Below are 22,648 nucleotides of genomic sequence, written 5' to 3' on the forward strand. Positions count from 1 at the left end.
GTAGGACAATTGGGTAAGACAGAATGTGATCCTGAAAAGGGAATCCTAAGGAGAAGTTTAAGGAACCTAGAGAGTAGTTCAAGTAAACCTGAGATTGATAAAGTAGAACTTAAGAAGTTAACCCCTAGGAGAAACACTTCATCCTATGTGGCAGAACCTGATATGGTAGTTCCAGACTCTATTCTTGATCCTGTGACTGAGGGACAGACTGAAGAAGATGAGGATGATGATGGGGAACCTGTTCATCAACCTATAATTGAAATATATAATGCAAATTGCAGTGATGATACCTGGGCTAATATGATAAGGGATTTGGAAGCAGAACAGGAATACTTGAGTAGGGGGAGAGAAAGAGGGAAGGGGAGACTTAGAGGGAGAGGTAGGGGGAGAGGTAGGGGTAGGGGTAGGGGTACATCTAGGGAGGAAGAAAAACCCGTGAGACTGGTGGGAGGTAGGATATGGCACAGTGGACCTCCCAGAGACTTGAACAAATGGTATAGGAAGCAGTTAGAGGGTGCAGTAGATGTTGGGGTTTGGTGAGTCCGACTCATCGCGCAAACAACCCCGACCCAAGGAACCACTCGTAATTAATAAAACCATAAAGCATAAATAAATAAACACAAGAAAAGGAAGAACGAATCATACCCTTGAAGCGAGCTTCGCCCTCTCAAAACGGGCTCTTACTTGAAAGCCTTGAGCACCGCAAATGCCGTGCCTCCAACGGTATTTACCCACAAAGGACGAACACGACTTTTTAGGTCCGTTACCTTGGAGTTAGCAAGGTCCGACCAAAACCCAAGTGTTAATGGAGTTTAAGAGTTTTTCCAAAATATGGAATGCTCTTTCTAACTCCCACTCAAGCACTTTACTCCAAATCCCAAGGTTGGTATTTATAGAGGAAAGTATGAGTGGGAATTTATATCCCATCAATGTGGGATCATGAAATTCCACAAATTAATTTAAAGCTAAATTAAATTAAAATTGCAAACTAATAATAAATCTACAAGTGGCATTGCCATGTGAAATGGGTTGGTGAGGACCACATGGAGAGTAGGGGACCATACTTGCTCCCCACTCAATACTCTCCTTGTGCCACATGTCCTTACCCACTTGCTCCCATATTCCTCAAGCTTCCTCATAGTGACCGACCCTATGGCCCAGCCACGAGCCCAGCTCGAGCCCATCCCCGCACCAAGATGAGGGCTGCTGCTGTGCGCGCAAGCCACGCACTTGGTGCGGGCTTGCTGTTGTGCGTGGCTGCTAGTGCGTGCGCTGCTAGCACGCCTAGCTTGCGGCAGCTAGCTGCTGCTGTGCATGGCTGCTAGCACGGTGCGCTAGCACGCACCTAGCGAGTCATGCTAGGCTCGGCTTGGTGCGCTTGCTAGCCACCTATGCTTGGACATTTTTGCCCCTAGCATTCGGATGCTCGGGGCATTCCGATGCTAGGGGTATTTTGGGAATATGGTCGATTTATTATTATTTTGTGCGTCTCGTCTTTTTTATTATTTTGACTCGACTTCCGACGATTGGTTTCGACGCTCCAAGCTCGAATTACCGACGTCTAAATATTTAACATTCGGACGACGAATTAATTTCTTCCGAATTAATTCTTCGAGTCGGTTCGTATATTTTGCTTGGGTGTGACCCGAAGGGTTTAGTCAAGATTAAGTTGTAATATTAGTTATATTAATGTTACTGATCAGAAGCGGCCTCCACCCAGGCATTCCGATCACTTGACCTTACTGAATATATTAGCTTTCTAATAATTATGAACCCGCTATCAGAATAATACATTTGTTCGAAGGACACCATTCCTTTCAATCTCCCACTTGTCCTTCCGGACAAGTGTGTATTTAGTGTATAGCCCCTTTCCTATGTCTCTTCATGTCTCTTCATGAACTACAGAGTAAGATTACTCGTCATCTCTATTACGTCCAGAAGTGTTTCTCGAAATCCGAGTTTGACTGACAATAAGCAGATGATTTCTAAAATCCATCTGAGCACGGCCATGCATTTTCACAGTCTCGCTCTTCGAGAGGTCTTGTAAGCAACAAGACATATTCCCTATTGTTAGTAGGGGGACATTTCTAGTCTTGTAATATAGCTTATCTTACTAAGAGGACATAGCCGCCCGATATATGTCGTTATAATCCCCAGTTACGGTAGACGTTTGGCGGATACCAAAGCGGACTAGTACTCAAACAAGTGACCTCCCACTACTCATGGTCAAGGAAAAGAGTTCTGATAGTAATAATGAGAAAAATACTTATGACGATTTTAAATCTCTTAAAGTAATCTCATAGGTCGATCCAGTATGGTTCTAAACCAATACCTGTGCAAATGATTTATATCCTCATAGCACAAGAAACGGTGCTATAAATCATACTACACACTAATCTCTAATGGTCATTAATCGTCCACAAAAAATATGACCTTGATTAGGGATAATTTTCGATTAAAATATTCAATGTTCACTTAATAGGTGTTTCTTTATCCAAGCCATTGACTTGATACCCTATTTTGAATATATTAAAATCGAATGGACTCATTATTTAATTCTAAACCACATTTAAATAGAGACGGAGTGAATTAAATTGCATGAAAAATTTTAATTACTCCAAAAACTGAATGGTTCATCATAGTGCTTTACATTAACATTGTCCAAAATTTAATTAAAACACTATAATATGGAAATCAAAGCCAGTTCGCGACATGCTTGATTCCCATTGCCTCAATGTGTTTGTTGTGCTTCACTTGAGACAAGGGTTTAGTAAGTGGATCGGCTACATTGTCATCCGTTCCCACTTTGCAAATTCTGATTTCACCCTCTGTCTTCCATTCTCGAATCATGTGAAATCGCCTCTTGACATGTTTGACCTTCTGATGTTCTCGTGGCTCTCTAGCCTGAGCAATAGCTCCATTGTTGTCACAATGGAGATCTATTGGACCCTTGATGGAGGGTACAACACCAAGTTCATCAATGAACTTGCGAATCCAAACTGCCTCCTTGGCTGCCTCAGACGCTGCCAAGTACTCGGCTTCAGTTGTAGAATTAGCGGTTGTGCTCTGCTTTACACTCTTCCAACTAAACGCTCCTCCATTGAGACATAATATGTATCCGGATTGTGACTTGGAGTCGTCTCTATCTGTCTGGAAGCTTGCGTCGGTATATCCCTTAACAACCAATTCATCTTTACCGCCATAGACCAGGAATTTATCCTTGTTCCTTTTCAGGTACTTCAGAATATTCTTGGCTGCAGTCCAATGCGCCTCTCCTGGGTCTGATTGGTATCGACTCGTAGCACTCAAGGCATACGATACATCCGGCCTAGTACATATCATGGCATACATGATCGATCCAATAAGCGAAGCATATGGAATACGACTCATCCTTTCTCGCTCATCAGGTGTCTTTGGACACTGCTTCTTGCTTAAGGTTATGCCATGTGACATAGGTAGGTGCCCTTTCTTGGCTCCTTCCATTTGGAATCGAGCTAGTACCTTATCGATGTAAGTACTTTGACTCATTCCTATCATCCTCTTTGATCTATCCCTATAGATCTTGATGCCTAGTATGTACTGAGCCTCTCCCAAGTCTTTCATTGAAAAACATTTCCCGAGCCAAGCCTTTACAGACTCTAACAACGGAATGCTATTTCCAATGAGCAAAATGTCATCGACATATAAGACTAGGAAGGCGATGTCACTCCCACTGACCTTCTTGTAAACACAAGACTCATCTGGATTCTTGATAAAACCAAACTTACTGATGGCTTCATCAAATCGCAGATTCCAACTTCTGCTTGCTTGCTTTAATCCATAAATGGACTTCTTAAGCTTGCATACCTTCTTAGGATTGTTCTGGTCGACAAAACCTTCAGGCTGTGTCATGTACACAGTTTCATCCAATATTCCATTGAGGAAGGCGGTTTTGACGTCCATCTGCCATATTTCATAATTGTAATATGCAGCAATCGCTAGAAGAATTCGAACGGACTTAAGCATAGCTACTGGAGAAAAGGTTTCATCATAATCAACGCCGTGAATTTTCCTGTAACCTTTTGCTACCAGCCTTGCTTTGTAAATGAATACATTTCCATCTTTGTCGATTTTCATCTTGAAAATCCATTTACATCCGATAGGTGTGTAACCTACGGGTAAATCAACCAAGTCCCATACTTGATTTTCAAACATGGAGTCCATTTCGGATTTCATGGCCTCTTTCCATTTTGCAGAGTCGGGGCTCGTCATAGCTTGCTTGTAGGTTGCCGGCTCATCTCCATCCACTACTAGGATGTCCTGATCTTCGGTTAATACAACACCGAGATATCTGTCAGGTTAAGATCTTGGTCGAGTTGACCTACGTAGGGTGATGGACTGAGCATTTGCATTGTCGGTTTGACTTTGCATATTTTAACTTTAACCAATGTCAACAGATGCTTCGTGAGCACTTTGATTGTCAACTTGTCCTTGTTGCTCGTACTCTCGAACTTCGTCGAGTTCGATTTTCCTCCCACTTGTCATTTTGGAGAGATGCTCCTTCTCCAAAAAGACACCATCACGAGCAACAAACACTTTGTTCTCGGATTTGTTGTAGAAGTAATACCTTTTGGTTTCTTTTGGATAACCCACAAAGTAAACCTTGTCAGATTTCGGATGAAGTTTTTCAGAAATGAGTTTCTTGACATATGCTTCGCATCCCCAAATCTTGAGAAAAGACAACCTTGGAGGTTTATTTGTCCATAATTCATATAGAGTCTTTTCCACTGCCTTTGACGGAGCACGATTCAGTGTAAGTGCCGCAGTTAAAAGTGCATGTCCCCAGAAAGAGATTGGAAGTTCACTAAGACCCATAGTCGATCGGACCATGTCTAACAGGGTTCGATTCCTCCTTTCAGATACTCCATTCCATTGAGGAGTTCCCGGAGGTGTCAACTCTGAAAGTATTCCATGTTCTTTCAGATGGTCATCGAATTCTTGGCTCAAATATTCGCCACCTCGATCCGATCGAAGCACTTTGATTTTCTTGCCGAGTTGGTTTTCAACTTCGTTCTGAAATTCCTTGAATTTATCAAACGATTCAGATTTGTGCGACATCAGATAGACATAACCATATCTACTATAGTCGTCCGTGAAGATTATGAAATACCGATAACCACTCCTTGCGGGTGTACTCATTGGCCCACATACATCGGTGTGTATTAGTCCCAACAAGTCACCGGCCCTTTCTCCCAACTTGGAGAATGGTTGCTTTATCATCTTGCCTAATCAACATCCTTCGCAATTCTCAAAGGATTCTAAATCAAATGAGTCAAGAATACCTTCTTGAAGAAGCTTCTTGATGCGTTTGATGTTAATGTGGCCAAGACGACAATGCCACAAGTAAGTTTGACTAGACGGTGTAGTCTTAGCTTTCTTTGCAGGATTATTAACGTTATAAATTTCTTTGTTTAGAGATAACACATAAAGATCATTTTCTGAATGTGCCGTACCATATAAAACATTATCGAGATAAAATGAACATGATTGTTCCTTAACTCAAAATTCAAAACCTTTGGCGTCCAACGCCGAAATTGAAATGATGTTTTTGGTAATGTTGGGAACACAATAAACATTGTCAAGTTTCAAAACTAGCCCCGTGGGCAAAGACAAACTAAGAGATCCTACGGATATAGCACCAATCCTTGCTCCATTTCCTACCCGGAGCTCGATCTCTCCCTTCTCTAGCCTCCTAGTGTTCCTTAGTGCCTGTGAATCGGAACAAAGGTGTGAGCCACAACCGGTATCTAATACCCATGAAGCCGAGCTAGTGAAGTTAAAGTCTATAACGTAAATACCTGATGTAGAAGCAACGGTTCCGTTCTTCTTATCTTCCTTGAATTTGAGGCAGTCTCTCTTCCAATGTCCCTTCTTACAATAGAAGCATTCGGAATCAGACTTAGAAGATGCTACCTTTTTCTCCTTGTTGTCTTTTGTAGCTTTTGGCTTAGGCGGAAAGTTCTTCTTTCCTTTCCCCTTAAAGCCCTTCTTCTTTTTGCCCGCCCTTTTGAATGGCTTGCCCTTCTTAATCATTAGCATATCATGCCTTCCCTCATCCTTGAGCGTCTGCTCAGCTTGCTTCAACATCCCATGAAGCTCGGTGAGGGTTTTCTCCATGCTATGCATGTTGTAGTTCATCTTGAACTGGTCATAGCCTTTGTGAAGGGAATGGAGAATGATGTCAATAGCCATTTCAGTTGAATACCCCGCATCAAGCCTTCCCATGTTCTCAAATAATCCGATCATTTTGAGCACATGTGGGCTGACTGGCTCTCCTTTCTTGAGCTTAGTCTCAAGGATCTGCCTGTGGGTTTCAAACCTTTCAGTTCAAGCCTGTTCTTGAAACATATTCTGTAACTCAGAAATGATCTCATAGTCCGATTCCTTCTCGAAGAAGGTTTTCTGAAGTTCAGGAGACATAGTGGCTAGCATTACGCACTTGACATCCCGATCGGCTACTTGCCATCGGTTAAGGGCTGCTTGAGTTACCTCCTCATTGGGAGCCTCGGGCATTTCCTCATCAAGGACATACTCTTTCTGTTCTTGCATAAGAACGATGCGCAAATTCCTTTGCCAATCAAGGAAATTGGTACCACTCAACTTCTCCTTGTCGAGAATTGAGCGTAATGAAAACTGGTTGTTTGAGGTTGAAGACATGATTCTACAATTGAAAGAATTTTAATAAAAAACCATTCAAAATTACTTAAATAAGATTGAATTTTATTCATGCAAATTTTCAATACTTATTTAACATCTTATTTACACGTAAAATTGTCCCTATTTTGTGAAAATAAGGCGATTCCAAGATCCGAAGAAACAAAGAGTGGTTAAGCATGCTTTGGCTTGTCTTAACACTCAATCTTCTAGGGTAAGCATTGCCTTACTAATGGCTCTAAGCCACTCTTGGTTAGACAATCGTCGCATCTAATGCATCTTTGAAGATGTATCTCTTTTGCCACGGTATGTGAGGACTCCTCACTCATACCGATGAGTTAAACCAAAACCAACGTGCACACCCGGTGTGCCTTGTGAGCCTTGGAGAAGTGATGGCACCTCACTTTGGCGTAGCCTACCATCACCCTCGTTCGGTTGGTAAGTGTTGTTTTGGAAAGGCAAGTTTGACTCAATATTATTAGGGACCTAGGATTTCTATGTTGGTTGATTTAAGTGAACTTAACTAATCATCGCAACATAAAGAAAACCTAAACATGCATCTAACGAATAATTCACATGTATATAAGCATAAAATATAAAGCGAAATTATAGATGCATATTGGCAACTAGCATGACCCCTTGAATTCTTCAAATCTTCAAAAGGTCTTCATTTGCAATTCAAGGCTTTGTCTTCCAAGATACGCCGTCTTCAAGACTTAACCAAACTATGCAAATACTAGTGTCTACGACTAGGAATAATCTAAATATTAAGGTACAAAAATACGTAACGGTGCGTAGACCGTATTTAGATTTACAAAAATACATAACGGCACGTAGTCTGTATTTTCTATCCTAATCGGGTCCCACTAGTTGCCATTTTATAAAACCTGTGAGAGAGAATATACATTTCATTCATCCATTCACTATTTGTGAATGACCCATGCAATTTACAATATCAAACAAGTAAAATGCATTTAAACAACGCGCGCACTAGTAACTAATCTAGGTGGTTAATCCGATTAACACGCCTAATTAAAACTAGTCAAAGTTGTTTAACCGATTATGTAATTGACGTCATTAATAATTGAAGCTCCCACTAAATTCCGCATTTCCCTTAATTAATCCAATTAATTAAGTCGGTAGCACCCAAACTTGTCAAAATAAAATTTTGCCAATGCCGCTCAAAACCGAGGCCTAGCCTCTCAAAATTTTTATTAAAATAAACAAAATTAATTAAAACGGCAAAATAAGCAATATTAAGCCAACCGCATTTCAAGTGGCTTTCGATTTAAGCGTTTTGCCAAGGAAACTCGAATAATCGCGGCTCATGCAAACCAAGCATACTACGACTATTCACCTCACCGCACCAAGAATATGCACACACAAAAAACTCCGCACACACGGCCCGCGGCAAGCAGCCATGGGTTGCTGCCACTGCCGCACGCACGCGCACGCTCAGCCATGGCTGCTGGTGCGTGGCTGCTGCGGCCGTGTGCTGCTGCCGCGCGTGTGGTCGCACGCAAGGCTGGGCAGCCACCTTGGCAGCCACATGCGGGCTGCATAGCAGCCCGGCTAGCCAAGGGTGGTTCTTTGCCTTGTTTTGCGTGCCATGGCCTCGGGATTTGATCCAATTTCGCGAGACATAATTAATTAATTCTAAATTAATTTTAGAACTAACTTAATGAGCAAAAAATAAAAATTTTAAACATGTCTAACTTAATAAAATTTCAAAGTGCAAATAACCAAAATAATTCCAAGAACCATTCTTAATTAAATTGGTTTAGCTTGGTGCAATAACAAAGTTGAGGCAATTTCTCACTTTTAATTTAATCAATTTAAATTAAACTTGAGAATTTGACAAAGTAAGGGGAAGTTGGAAAAATATGAACTTTAATGTTCAAATGAAAATTCCAACATCTAAATTTTGTGAATCCTTGAAAATTATATCTTCCAACATGAGGATAACCAAATTTCTATCACAAAAATTGAAACTTTATGTTTCCAATCAACTCAAAATGATTAAAACAACAAAGTTTAATACAAAATAACATGGAATTTAGTGGTTTTTAAAGTTTCAATCACTTATCACAAATAAAGATTGAATCTTTAACACTTAGGAAGTCTCAAAACAAAAAATTTCACACTAAAAAGCAATTAGTTTGCAATTATGTGAAAATAAATCAACCTTTAAGCATCAAATACTACCAAGTAAGTGTGCTTTAAGGGGACTTAAAAAAGCAGAAAATAATGCAAATAATCAACCACATAATCAACAAGTTATGCCATTAATTTCAAGGTTAGAAAAGACTTAAAATTTTTCGTCAAAAACGAAAAATCCCTCGAAAAAGGCATTTCTGGTCAGAATTTGGCTAAAATCACAGGCCCGAGGGAAAAAAACCTTTCCAGAACACCTTTTCCACCCAAAATTCACTATTTTTGGGAGAAAATATGGGTTCTGGGCCAAATTCGACATTAAAAACGGGATTAAAATAAATAAAACCGAGCTACTAATCTAATTAGCAACTTAAACCAGAAAATAAGCCAAAATAAACCTTGAAAAACATGATTATAAAAATAAACGAGCGGGGCTCCGATACCGCTGTTGGGGTTTGGTGAGTCCGACTCACCGCGGAAACAACCCCGACCCAAGGAACCACTCGTAATTAATAAAACCATAAAGCATAAATAAATAAACACAAGAAAAGGAAGAACGAATCATACCCTTGAAGCGAGCTTCGCCCTCTCAAAACGGGCTCTTACTTGAAAGCCTTGAGCACCGCAAATGCCGTGCCTCCAACGGTATTTACCCACAAAGGACGAACACGACTTTTTAGGTCCGCTACCTTGGAGTTAGCAAGGTCCGACCAAAACCCAAGTGTTAATGGAGTTTAAGAGTTTTTCCAAAATATGGAATGCTCTTTCTAACTCCCACTCAAGCACTTTACTCCAAATCCCAAGGTTGGTATTTATAGAGGAAAGTATGAGTGGGAATTTCTATCCCATCAATGTGGGATCATGAAATTCCACAAATTAATTTAAAGCTAAATTAAATTAAAATTGCAAACTAATAATAAATCTACAAGTGGCATTACCATGTGAAATGGGTTGGTGAGGACCACATGGAGAGTAGGGGACCATATTTGCTCCCCACTCAATACTCTCCTTGTGCCACATGTCCTTACCCACTTGTTCCCATATTCCTCAAGCTTCCCCATAGTGACCAGCCCTATGGCCCAGCCACGAGCCCAGCTCGAGCCCATACCTGCACCAAGATGAGGGCTGCTGCTGTGCGCGCAAGCCACGCACTTGGTGCGGGCTTGCTGCTGTGCGTGGCTACTAGTGCGTGCGCTGCTAGCACGCCTAGCTTGCGGCAGCTAGCTGCTGCACGCACCACGTGCACGCGGCTGCTAGCTGCTGCTGTGCGTGGCTGCTAGCACGCACCTAGCCAGCCATGCTAGGCTCGGCTTGGTGCGTTTGCTAGCCACCTATGCTTGGACATTTTTGCCCCTAGCATTCGGATGCTCGGGGCATTCCGATGCTAGGGGTATTTTGGGAATATGGTCGATTTATTATTATTTTGCGCGTCTCGTCTTTTTATTATTTTTGACTCGACTTCCGACGATCGGTTTCGACGTTCCAAGCTTGAATTACCGACGTCTAAAAATTTAACACTCAGACGACGAATTAATTTCTTCCTAATTAATTCGTCGAGTCGGTTCGTATATTTTGCTTGGGTGTGACCCGAAGGGTTCATTCAAGATTAAGTTGTAATATTAATTATATTAATGTTACTGATCGGAAGCGGCCTCCACCCAGGCATTCCGATCACTTAACCTTACTGAATATATTAGCTTTCTAATAATTCTGAACCCGCTATCAGAATAATACACTTGTTCGAAGGACACCATTCCTTTCAGTAGAGATTGAGGCTGAGAGGTTGGCTAGGGAGAGGTATGAAAAGAGGGAAGAAGAAATAAGGAAAGATTTTAATCTACCACCTATAGAACAAGCCAAACCAGTGCAGGTACTCAGAAGAAGTCCAAGAAAAAGGTTCCAAAGTGAGGGCCAGACAGAAGCTAGGACAGATGTGATTGCACTACATGTGGAAGAAATTAATGTCATCACAGGGCAAGTTTCAGTACCTTTTGGGGATAGAGTGACATCTTCCAAATCATCCAAGACCTCTGTTACAATTGGTAAAAGGATTCCTAGTACTACAGCTAGGAAGAGGGGATTGATTATCAGAACAAGTTCAGATGAAGCAACTGAGCCATCAAACACACTTGCTATTAGTTTGGGTGAAGATGATTTCACTGAGAGTTTGATGAATATGGACAGGGTTAAAGTGGATGAAGGGGATGTAGGGATGGTGGTGAGTATGATTCTGAGGAAGTTGAAGACCAAGATGATGAAGAAGATGGTGAAGACCAAGAATATGACTTTGAACCAGTTGAGGATCAATTTGATCCTTGGGAGGGTCCTGTCTGGGAGAATGAAAAAGATGTTGAAGACTACTTTTCCACATTGTACAGAAATGGGGAGTTGTACAATGATGAGGAATTTGGCAAAATTGTCATCAAACCATGGCAATTATTTACAGATTAACAACATCAGAGATGTTGTCAGAGATTACTGTATTCAAAGTGGGTTCTCTGTTGTGGTTCTTAAAGCATCTAATATGAGATACACTGTTAAGTGTTCCTCTAGCAACTGTGAATGGAGGCTGCATGCATCTAGGCTTCCTGATGGTGTCACATGGGCAATCAAGTCCATACAAAACATGGAACACACATGTTCTGGTTTAGAGGTGAAGAATCCTATGGTGTCTACCAAGTGGACTGCAAAGGCGCTGCTTGAGGATATTAGAGCCAACAATGATATCCCTGGCAAGGCATTGAACCAAATACTTTGGCAGAGATATGGAGTACGGATGGCTGCAAGTTCTCTATACAGATGAGGTCTAAGGCTTTAAGGGAGATAAATGGGGGTCATGACATATCTTATGCCCAACTTCCTGATTACTGTGAAATGATCAAAAGTACTAACCCAGGTTCCTCTGCCTTCTGTGCTTAGACACCTCATGACCACATTGATAGGCCTCTACAGTTCCTAAACATATTCATATCATTCAAGGGCTATATAGATGGATTGTTAGCTGGATGTAGAAGCTTAATTGGGGTGGATGGGGCTCATTTAAAGGGGAATTATGGTGGTATCCTGTTATCTGCAGTTGCATTGGATGCAAACAATGAGCAATTCCCCTTTGCTCGGGAAATAGTATCAGCTGAGGACACATAGAATTGGAAGTTCTTTGTGTGGCATTTGAAAAACTTACTAAATGACAATGGGAGAGGTGATGAGTGGTGCATTATCTCTGACAGACAAAAGGTATGATACATGTGCCATCTATTTATCTTTCTACAGTTAACTAACTTTTGAATTTTTTGACTAACATTTGTCTATCTTTGCATAGGGGATTGAAGCTGCATTGATTGAGTTGTGGCCAAAGGTTGACTAAAGATATTGCTGTAAGCACCTAGTAAAGAATTGGAAGAATCCATTCCCGGGTCCTTTGATGTTTAGTTTGTTTTGGTTGGCTGTTGGTGCATATTCTGCTTTCACCTTTAAGAAGGCCATGGACCAACTGCAGAAGGTGAATCCAGTAGCCTTGATATGGTTGTCTAAAGTTGGAGATCAATCAACATGGACCATTCACAAATTCAATTAGGCTATCAGATGTGATGTAAACAAAAACAACTTTGTGGAAAGCTTTAATTCCACATTGGGTATGGACAGAGCAAGACCTGTTCTAACATTGCTAGAAGGTAACATTCTCTATACTACACATGTGTTGTGATTACTTTATTCTAAGTTATCACTGAATTTTGTGGTTGTTATTGTTAGGAATTAGAAGAACAACAATGGTCAGGATGTGCACTAGGAAGTAAGCTTCTGAGAATTAGGTAGATGATGATATTTGCCCAAGAATAAAGGCTAGACTTAAAGTGATAACTCAAAATTCCAGGGCCTGCAAGGCATACCCTAGTGTTGATGGGTATGAAGTCACCGATGGCAAATCTGTTCTTCCTGTAAGTTTTGCAGAAAGAAGGTGCCTTTGTAGGAGATGGCAGATTTATGGAATCCCTTGTAGGCATGCCATTAGAGCAATCTTGCATGTAAGGCTTGATCCAAAAGACTTTGTGCATGAATGGCACTCAGTGAGAAAGTACAAAGCTGCATATGCTGGTGGAATCAAGTCCATCCCTGATAGTGATCAATGGCCAGACTTTGACATGCCTAAGATTCAACCTCCTACCATGAAGAGAGGAGTAGGCAAGCCTTGTAGAGAGAGAAGAAGGGATGAAGAAGAAGAGAGGAAGGGCAAGAGAAGCAAAACCATTAAATGCAGGAAATGTGGAAGCTATGGGCACAACTTATTAACATGCAAAGGAGGCCCCACAGCAAAGCAAGCTGCTGCTACTGCCTCTAAAAGGGGTAAGGGGAAGCAAGCTGGTGTTGCTTCTGGTTCTGCACAGGGTCAAGCCAAAGCACCTGCTGCTGCTCCAGCTTCTGCAAAGAGTAAAGGGAAAGGACCATCTGCAACAGACAAAGGAAAACAAGCCATGTCTTACTCACAGCCTGCACCAAGAATGAGGAAGCAAGGTGGAATTAGGTTCTCAACCCAGCCTGGCATGGACAGCTGATTTATGTGGTTAATCAGCATAAGTATATAGCTCTATCACCTATTTTTTTTGGGTAGTTGTATCAGCTTTTTGTGGACAGTTTGGGGGGGGGGGGAACATGACAAGTTAGTAAAATAGAAATGGAAGATAATTTTTTTGGGTATTTGTGTTAGTTTGTTTTGGATATTTGGAGGGAACATGCCATATTTTGATAGTACTTGTATGACACTAATTGTCTGCTTAGATTGTGAACAATTTAGTAAGTGTTAATCACCAACTATGCTTCTTTTGATAGTATTACCATGGCAATTATTGTGTACATATTGTTTCCTGCCATAACAAATCACAGTTTAATGATAAAGTAGAATAACAGAGCAAAAAACCAAAAGAAATAAGAAGAAATTAGATGTAAACAAAGTTCTGATTTTTATTGAATAAGGATGATTAGTACATCATTTAACTACCTACATTGTTAAGAAATAACTACAACCATCTCAATTTCCCCTAAATGAAACCCTAATTTCAGCTAATTTCCCCCAAATGAACAATCTAGGGTTTACAAATTCAATCATTTAATTAAAGTAAAGAAAACCCAAATTAAAATCATCCCAATTGCAATCTTCATCATCTTCTTGCCAAAGCCATCACCACGATCTTCATCAGTGACCCCATCAACCGTCCTCACAATATTTTTCCCAGGAACCCACGCAAAAAAGTGACAGCTGCTGCATTTGTAGTATGGCCTGTCAGGATTGGAGCGTGTGTCAGAAAAACGCACATCTAAATATCGCTTAATTCCACATTGGCACTGGCGAAGCTTGATTGCTCGAGCTCTTCCCATGGTGACAGCGTAAAATAGAAGGAGGAAGAAGACAACAATGGAGGAATTTGGGGAAATTAAAGAAGAAAGGGTTTTTAAATCCTGTTGTCTGAATTTTGGGGTGAAAAAGTTAACCATGGTTAATTTAAATAATAATATATACTTCCTCCGTTTTTTTAATATTGCACCACTTGCCGTTTAAGGAAGTTTCACAAATATTGCATCATATCCATTTTAGGAAAAAAATTATTTGTGTTCACACTATAAATACCTAATATACCCTTGCTTTTCAACACTTACATTTTATTTTGTGTATACTATCACATGGGTAACTTTGTATTTCTACCTTTCTCTCTCATCCTTTTTTCTAGTACCAAAAAATTTGTGTCAATCTCTTATGGTGCAATAATAAAAGAACGGAGGAAGTATGTTAAAAAACCATCATTGATGTCATCATTAGGAGAGAAAAGATTAATAGTGTCATTTGGTATAATAAAAAAAAAATGGGGTTATCATTGGTGCGTAGCATAAATTGGGGGTTACCGTTGAGAATTTATTTATTTTTTTATTAAAAATATGCGTGAAACCTTAAATGATGATTAAGATTATCCTTAATAAGCTTTGAAAACTTTAAATTTATGAGCTTTTTTTTTATACTAAATATACAAAAAAGAAAGACATTAAAGTGTAGATTTTCCTTTACTTTTTTCGAGTTTTCCATAAGATTATTAAAAAATTACAGTTCTTTTTAAAAAAATTCTGAAATTGGTCCAAAATTGTTCGGTCCGGGTTTTGGACCGATTCTTTCGGTTCGGTCCGAGTTTGGTCATAGTTTAATCGGTCCGGTCTTCGGTTCTTAAAATTCTAGTTTTCGGTCCGGTCCGGGTCGTCTTATCCGACCCGGTCTTGGATCGCTGAACAGTCCAAATTAAGATTACAAGCAATCAGGTTAATAATAATAATTATTAAAATTTAGAAAGTTAGTAAAAATAATTTATTTTTTTACTTATTTATTTATTTTTTTAATTTTGAAGACAGTAAAAATAAATTTAATTGGTAGGAAAAATTTAAGTTGTTCAAAAAAAATAAAATAAAAATATAAACGTTAAAGAAATGTTACAAATATTATCCATCCACCTCCAAAGTTCCTAATCCAAATCCTCAGTACCGAACTTTCTTGTTCTTGCTTACCAAAGCCCAATCGTCTCCTTCCCTCTCCGGCCGCCTGACCGACGACAACTTGAGGTACCCTTCTCAATTGTCAACTACATTCAATTTTATTTTTTAAATTTTAAATTACTTCGTGAATTTTTTATCGAAATATCAATTAATTGAAGTTTATCTTTTTTTTTTTAAAATTTTATTTTATTTATTTTATTTTTTTTAAGATTATGTTTTCCAATTTTAATTGGGGTTTAATTATTATTATCAACAGGTGAAATTGGGTAAATGATTTGCTGTTTAACATAGATGAAATGGTATTGGCAACCCATCATATACAGGTAACACTTGATTAGTTACAAGAACTCAAATTTGTTTTCTAAATGTTTAAAGATAATTAAGTTTTATGTTGTTGAAATTGAATTAATAAGACAATCTGGGGTTTTGTTGATTTAATTAATTGTCAGTGTAATCAATTTACTTTAGGGTTGGGATTATTGATGTGTTGCTTATAATTTTAAATGATATACTCAATGATTAAATCATATTTTGTTGCTAATGTGTTGCAGGGTTTTGTTTATTGTTAGGGAGGAACTATAAAAATGGAAATTTTAGGGCGGCCGCCCCTCAGGGACGGGCCTGGTGCTGTGGTTGCGGTTTCGCTAAGAAACTCATCATGTAGCAAAGGAATAAGATTAAGGCAAAGTATTGTCCGGTTTCAAATGATTTCACGAACCGATAGGTGTATATCGCTGAAGCCGGCTTTTCTTTTGAGGTGATTGTCATGCTCTTGTTTTAATTAATTATTGATTCATTTAAGTTGCATTGACCTCATTGTTATTTGTTGTTTTATTATCACTTTTACTTGTTTGTGATGTTGGTACACGAGAATTCCCCCTTGACTCCATAGAAAACTATGTGTATTTTCAAGGAAATTATGGTGAATGAAGGGGTTAAAAGTCTACTGCTATAATTGTTAACATTTTAAATTTTACCCAGAGACCAGAGTAGTTTGTACTTATTAACGAACGAAACCAAGAGGCGAGAACATATGCTGTTTTTTTGTTTTAATGGGGAATTGCATAATAATCTACAGAGCTACTCAGATTTGGTGTTTAATCTAAAGTGTTGAAATTTTGCTTTTGGGCTATAGCGCGATAATCCCAAGCCTGGTTATGCAGGCTAAATCTTTCAAGCTTTTGTGTACCATTCTATAATGTGGATGTGCTGTTGGTTTTTTTTTTTTTTTTTTTTTTTTTTTTTTTAGGCTATAAAGTTTAAAGCATATCATTTATAAAGGCACATGAAATTTATAGGTTTGGTATATGTGTTATATACTCTTGAATAACTCATCTGCTAGATTGGTTAAGAACTCACTCACATACATATACATGAACTTGAATGATAATTTAAAACTCATTTCTAGTTGGTGGATCCCATATGTTAAACACTGTAAATGTTTATGTATCACACTATCACCCTAATTTGGCCTCTGCAAACCAATGTTTTCTCAACTGACTAAGATGTCATGGATTTTGTTATGTCTGTGAATGAGCTTGAAAGCCTTGAATCAATTTAGTTAATGAACAAGATTTTGGTAATGCTTGCCAAAAGCTTGAGACCAAAAGCTTGAGCGTGAGGAGTTCAAAACATCAGCTTGAAATATCAGCTCTACTATAACCTTTTAACTCATTAGTATTCTTTTCAATTTTTTCTGTCTTATGAAATTTTTTAAAGCTCGATGCTTAAGTTTAAATCTCATTGGGCATTGTCCTTGCATTAGTTATTGAAATCGGAGGGAAATCTTTGCCAATACTTGATACTTCTCTGCTCCATAGTACTTTTATCACTTTGAGGTCTTTTAGTGCTCAGTTTTAGTTACATTTCATATGGCTTGTGTAGGTCATCTTTCAAAGTCGATTTCTTCCCATGGTCCCCTATGTTTATGATAAGTTTGCTGCTGCAGGCCAGTACCCAGATTTGTACATGAAGCTAAAGGGAAGTCATTTCAGATTTCGTCCTTCAAAGCAAACTTTCAAAATGATAAAGCCAGAGATGCGTCAATTAAACCAATATCACCCAATAGCTCAGTCAAAATATCTTTCCTCCCGCACGAAAGAGAGGAAAATTTACAAGTGTCTCCCGCAGCACAGGACATGCCAGTATCTTGTGCATCAGAGTCAGACAAGACAATATCTCAATCTCAGACTATACGTGGATTATTCTTGAAATGGTTGAGTCTTCTGCGAACAGGAGCAACCGTTGAAGCTGGAGATGGTATCCTGGAAGAGCCACCTCAAACGGACCATTTGACTGAGCAAACAGCAACCAAGTCGAAGGAAAGAGGTGAGACTCTAAAGGTGGTTTTGTGCTACTTTCTGGGACTGGATGCAACAATAATGGTCCCCTTACTAATATTGTAAGTATATAGCTTATGCTTGAAGCTTTCTGTTTTCTATCAAATTCCCTAGTCTTTTAATTGGTTTGCCTTTTTGCTTAAAGCCTTTCTATCTGGCAAAATCTTTTCACTTATTATGTGCTAAAAGTAAATTAGATGTGCTTTGTAGTGTATGATATATATCAACAACTTGGTATTAGGAGGTTGTTTAATTGTTTTTGCTTTGCTTTTGGGAAAATCACATTTTTGGTGACATTGATCAAGTCGTGATCCACATGATTAAGTCGGGGTGGCTTAAATGGAGAGCGGCCACGCAAGTGTTATGTGATCGAAGCATTCCTTTACACTTAAAGGAAAAATGGGAAAATTCTACATGCCATAAGACCAATGTTGCTCTATGGCACAGAATGTTGGGCTTCTAAGAAAGAGCACATTAAAAAGATGGAGAATACGGAAATACGCATGTTAAGATGGATGTATAGGAATACTCTAAGAGATACAATTAGAAATGAGGTTATTCGCAAGAAAGTGGGCGTGGCAGACATTGCAGCAAACTAAGGGAAAATCAGCTGCATTTGTTCGGGCACGTAAGATGGAGACCCGAGGGTGCCCCGGTACGAAAAGTGGAAGAGTTGGACCATGGAGGGGTTAAACTAGGGAGACCGAAAATGACTTGGTTGGGAGGAGGTTAGGAAGGGTATGAAGTATATGGATTTGCATGAGAACAAGACATTTGATTGTAAGGGATGGAGGAGGAGGAAGATTTTTATGGATAACTATATGGACTAATCTCTTTTGGTTAATGTAGTCGACCCCACTTATGGGATTAAGGCTTTGATTGATTGATTTGGGGAAGTTACACTGATGTAGTTGGAGTTGTTGAGTTGATGAGCATTATTGCTAAACTGGTTGCTCCAGTTTCCTCAACAAACTAAATTTTTTGTGGTAGACCATTACAGTACGTAGAAGTGATTCAATGAATGCTTGTTATGCATTTTAGCTTTTAAAGTCACCATTCATTGTGGGTCATTTTGCTACTACATTGTTTGTTAGTCCATCGATGAAGATGTAGCAGTAGACCTTTGTAGTTTGCACCCAAATTTGTATGTGAAAAAATAATGATCCTATTAGGGAAGGAGTGAAGATATGCATAAGATGTGTTTTGTAAGACTAGAAAGGTGAAATTGGGGACAAAAGTATGTCTAAATTGTACCTTTAAGCTACGCTTTTATTTTCATTTGCTTATTATGAGTTATTAAATATCTTTAATTCCGTGATAATTAAAATTACAAAAGTTCAGATATGAAAATACAAATTAAGTTGAATCTATACTATACTCAAGGAGTCAAGGCAAAGGTTATATATATATATATATATATATATATCATGTGAGAACCAAAGTGAATAATAGGAACTAGAAACTAATCTCAGATCTCATGGCTCACATTGCATCCGCTCTCATTAATGACATTCTCGTAATTTTGTTGTTTTCAAACTTTTTTCCATTTTCTTAACTTTCAAGGCAATTTCATTTACTGTAAGGCTGATTTCATTTACTTTCACTAAATTTTCATTTACTTTTGAAAAATGAAGCTGGAAATTATTTTATAAAGTTAAAATATTACAAAAATGCCATTAATGACACGGGAAGCATGTGAGTTGTCCGATTAACATGATCTAAGGGTCTAGATTAGTTCCTAGTTCTTATTTTAGCCTTGGTTCTCATTATAACTTGGTTATATATATATATATATATATAATTCACACTACTTTGACCATTTATAACTTTAATTATGTTTTAATATAATTTTTTTGAAAAAATATTTGTGAGGTTAGCTCGACAACAATTAAAATTATGTTATACATTTTTGTGTATTAGTAATAAAACTCGGTCAAAGCTAGAATATGAATATTGTAAAAAGTCAAAATGATGTAAATATTAAGAGACGAAGATAGTAATAGTGTATAAATATTGTCAATAGACTAAATCATACTAGAAAAAATTAAATCGAGGTACGTTAGAACTTAGATGAGACCAAACCTGGGATTCAGATTAGAGTTCATTATTTTAGATGCAGAGAACATTGCCTCAATATGGGAAGCGAGGAGAGGAGGCTCTTTGTGGAAGTTATTGTCAATAATGTTACAAGTATGTACATAGAAGCTATAGTTACTAGAACTTGCAAAGTAGAGAGTGCTTTTCTTATAATTCTAATTTCTAAATTGATACGTGTGAGTCAACTTATTCACATTGATATCCTTGCCGTCACATCTATTAGCCATTATCCACTTATTGAGTGAATTGGAAAGTGTTATTCCTAGCTCAATTATTTGTTTTATTTTTAAAAATATATTTTTATGCATGATTGAATCTTTGTAATTATCTGCAATAGTTGGAACTTTTTTTTTTTTTTTTAAATTTAAATTTTTGTTATTTTATTATATTTTTTCTGTTGTTGTTGTTGTTGTTGTAAATATTCCCTTCTTTGTGACAAATGATTTTATAATTTGATGACTAATATGTTGAAGGAAACAATATTTGATTCGAGTTATGTATTTGTTAAATTCATATCACTATTGTAGATGTCATATGACTATTTATTAATGAATTGATTTTACTATGTATATATAAAAAAAATAATAAAAAAATGGAGGCATTATTTGGAGGTTATTAATAATATTTATGACCTTGTAGGTGTTAAATTTAGTCATTTGACCTTTACTAGTTTGTGAATTTTCTTGGATTTTTTCAAATCATTACGGAGTACTTCATAAGTATGAGCAATATTTTTAGAAGACCTGATGCAAATATGAAATCCAGGGGAGGCATTTGACCTTGATTGTTTAGTCTTTTTATATTTATGAAATCCAAATGCAATTGAAAAATTGTACCAATATGAACTTTCTAGGAGTCTTGATGTTGATAATCTAACATGACAAATTTGATACTTTATTTTCATCTATCTGAGTTTCATATTAAATCAACAGTTGGTACTCTTTTTAATTTTACATGGAAACTATATATATTATGCTTACGGGATTTCTTTTTGGTTGTGAATTTTCTGATATTGTGCAGCATTCCTCTCTATCTAGCCGTAAATTTGAAGTATGGCAGTCAAGTTTCAAGAGAATTAACCCCCTTGTGGATCATAGGTCCCCTGATTGTCGCTCTGTATGTGAAGCTGCTACGGTGGATCTTTGCTCTATATGTTTTCTCCTTCAAGCAATCTGTCAAGGTAATTAAAAACCTACCGACTTACCTCTCATTATCATCGAATTACATTGCTGAAGGAAAGCTTAAAGAAGACATCGGAGCTCGATTTTGGCAACCACTTGTCTACATTAAAAACTTGGACTATAAAGAGTTTACTATGAGGAAATGGAAGGTGTTTCAAGAGTGGTTTGTTGAGAAGTACCTTGATTTCGTGGAGTCTATATGGCCGCACTATTGCAGGACAATAAGGTTTCTAAAGAGAGCTAACCTTATCTAATAGTGTTTGTTTGCATCAACTAGAAATCTGCTCTGTTCTGAAGGGACCGGGCTATTGAAACACGCATGAATGAGTTGCATCTGCTAGTGGAGGAATAGAACCTATTTTGTTCATCTGTTTCATCTTCTTTCCTCTTTCACAGCACACTGAGTATCAGTAGGCAAAGTTTAGTGTACACGTGTAATATTAGCCATTTTGTCCTTTCGGATTCGAGTTCAGTACCTCCACATTGAGGAGGATTTTGTTTTTTTTACTTCATCCATCTTTATCAGTACTGATACGAGCTCGAAATCTTCTGATAAAGTATCTGATTAAGCAAGCCTGGCTAATTATTTCTTTTTTGTACCTGCTTTTGGTTTGGTTAGTCATGTGAGTTGCAAACAGTTAAATTCAGTTTAAGTGCATATGGGTTATGTACTTCCCGTCATTTTACTTTGCTTGGGACATCAGAGTTGCAGCTTGATTATTTCTGTTGATTGGAGTACCTAGTACCATCAATATTGCTGGCACATTCAACGAATTCACCCTCATTGGAAGTTTTGCTGAGATACTGTTAAAAAAAAACTTTGAACGCCCAAAACAAAATCGATTGCAATGGCATAATCTAGGGAAGACAGAACTCGAGTAGTGAACGAATTATCAGCTTAAATGTAGTATTGGAAAAATGTTTTTGTAATTTTGTTTTGGACATATATGCTCAATAAAATGAATTAGAGTATTACAAACTATGGAAAAAGTTTGATAAACCACTCAAAGAAGTTTTACTCTTTTTTTCCAACAAAGTCTTAGAGCATCTCCAATGGTTTACTACACCGTATAAGGACTTGCTTGCAAGCTTAGAGCAACTTCAATGGTAAGCTAATTGTTAAATTAGTTTATCATGTCACATATGATTGCAAGCTAATTTTCTTTATAGCTATTTTGTACCTCTATGGTTATCTACTAGGTTGCTAATTAAATAAGCTTGACTTTCTCAATTAGCCATAGAAATTTAATTATATATATATATTATATATATATATATATATATATATATATATATATATATATATATATAACTAAATGTATTTTTTAGCTCCAATGGTCAAGCTAGTAGTTAGAGACTTTTGAAACTTACAAGCAAGTCCCTAGCTACAACCATTGGAATTGCTCTTAATCATTGGAGCAATAATTGCAGACTTGCTTTGTTGAGCTACACTTCTTGGAAAAAAAATTGAAGCAAATTATTGTTATAATTTTTTTGTAAAAAAGTAATACAAATTAGTTACAATCAATTGGATAATTACTATGTGTCTATGTGTGGGTGACGGTTTGCCATGCAAATGTTGAAAAATTGGAGTAGAAGATATATGCTGCTTTGGGGTCATCACTATCTTTTTCAACATTTAATTTTTATATTTTT

At 37.8% G+C, this 22,648-nt stretch overlaps 1 protein-coding gene across 3 annotated transcripts; it reads left to right on the plus strand.

The window, feature by feature from the left end:
* Positions 1 to 15,292: 15,292 nt before the first annotated feature.
* On the plus strand, positions 15,293 to 21,591 carry LOC145641770 (uncharacterized). 3 transcript variants are annotated; one of them, XM_081692718.1, is made up of 5 exons: positions 15,293 to 15,441; positions 15,632 to 15,698; positions 15,945 to 16,132; positions 17,324 to 17,703; positions 20,832 to 20,969. In XM_081692718.1, the coding sequence occupies exons 2-5, from the start codon at positions 15,672 to 15,674 to the stop codon at positions 20,846 to 20,848; spliced, it is 612 nt and encodes a 203-aa protein (XP_081548844.1). In that variant the 5' UTR covers positions 15,293 to 15,441; positions 15,632 to 15,671; the 3' UTR covers positions 20,849 to 20,969. The 3 variants fall into 3 exon arrangements, with proteins under 3 accessions (XP_081548844.1, XP_081548842.1, XP_081548843.1); XM_081692716.1 differs by having other exon boundaries at positions 15,295 to 15,441; positions 17,324 to 17,776; positions 20,832 to 21,591; XM_081692717.1 differs by having other exon boundaries at positions 15,354 to 15,441; positions 15,927 to 16,132; positions 17,324 to 17,776; positions 20,832 to 21,591.
* The last annotated feature ends 1,057 nt before the right edge of the window (positions 21,592 to 22,648 follow it).

The sequence above is a fragment of the Chenopodium album genome, chromosome 8, assembly GCF_948465745.1.
Source record: "Chenopodium album chromosome 8, dcCheAlbu1.1, whole genome shotgun sequence".
NCBI classification, from domain to species: domain Eukaryota; kingdom Viridiplantae; phylum Streptophyta; class Magnoliopsida; order Caryophyllales; family Amaranthaceae; genus Chenopodium; species Chenopodium album.

Bases quoted from the DNA above. Each gene is read 5' to 3' on its own strand.
- LOC145641770 (XM_081692716.1), top strand. From the start codon at position 15,672: ATGGTATTGGCAACCCATCATATACAG. The intron at 15,699-15,944 runs GTAACACTTGAT...GTTTATTGTTAG, and splicing joins TGGCAACCCATCATATACAG to GGAGGAACTATAAAAATGGA. The intron at 17,777-20,831 runs GTAAGTATATAG...GATATTGTGCAG, and splicing joins ATGGTCCCCTTACTAATATT to CATTCCTCTCTATCTAGCCG.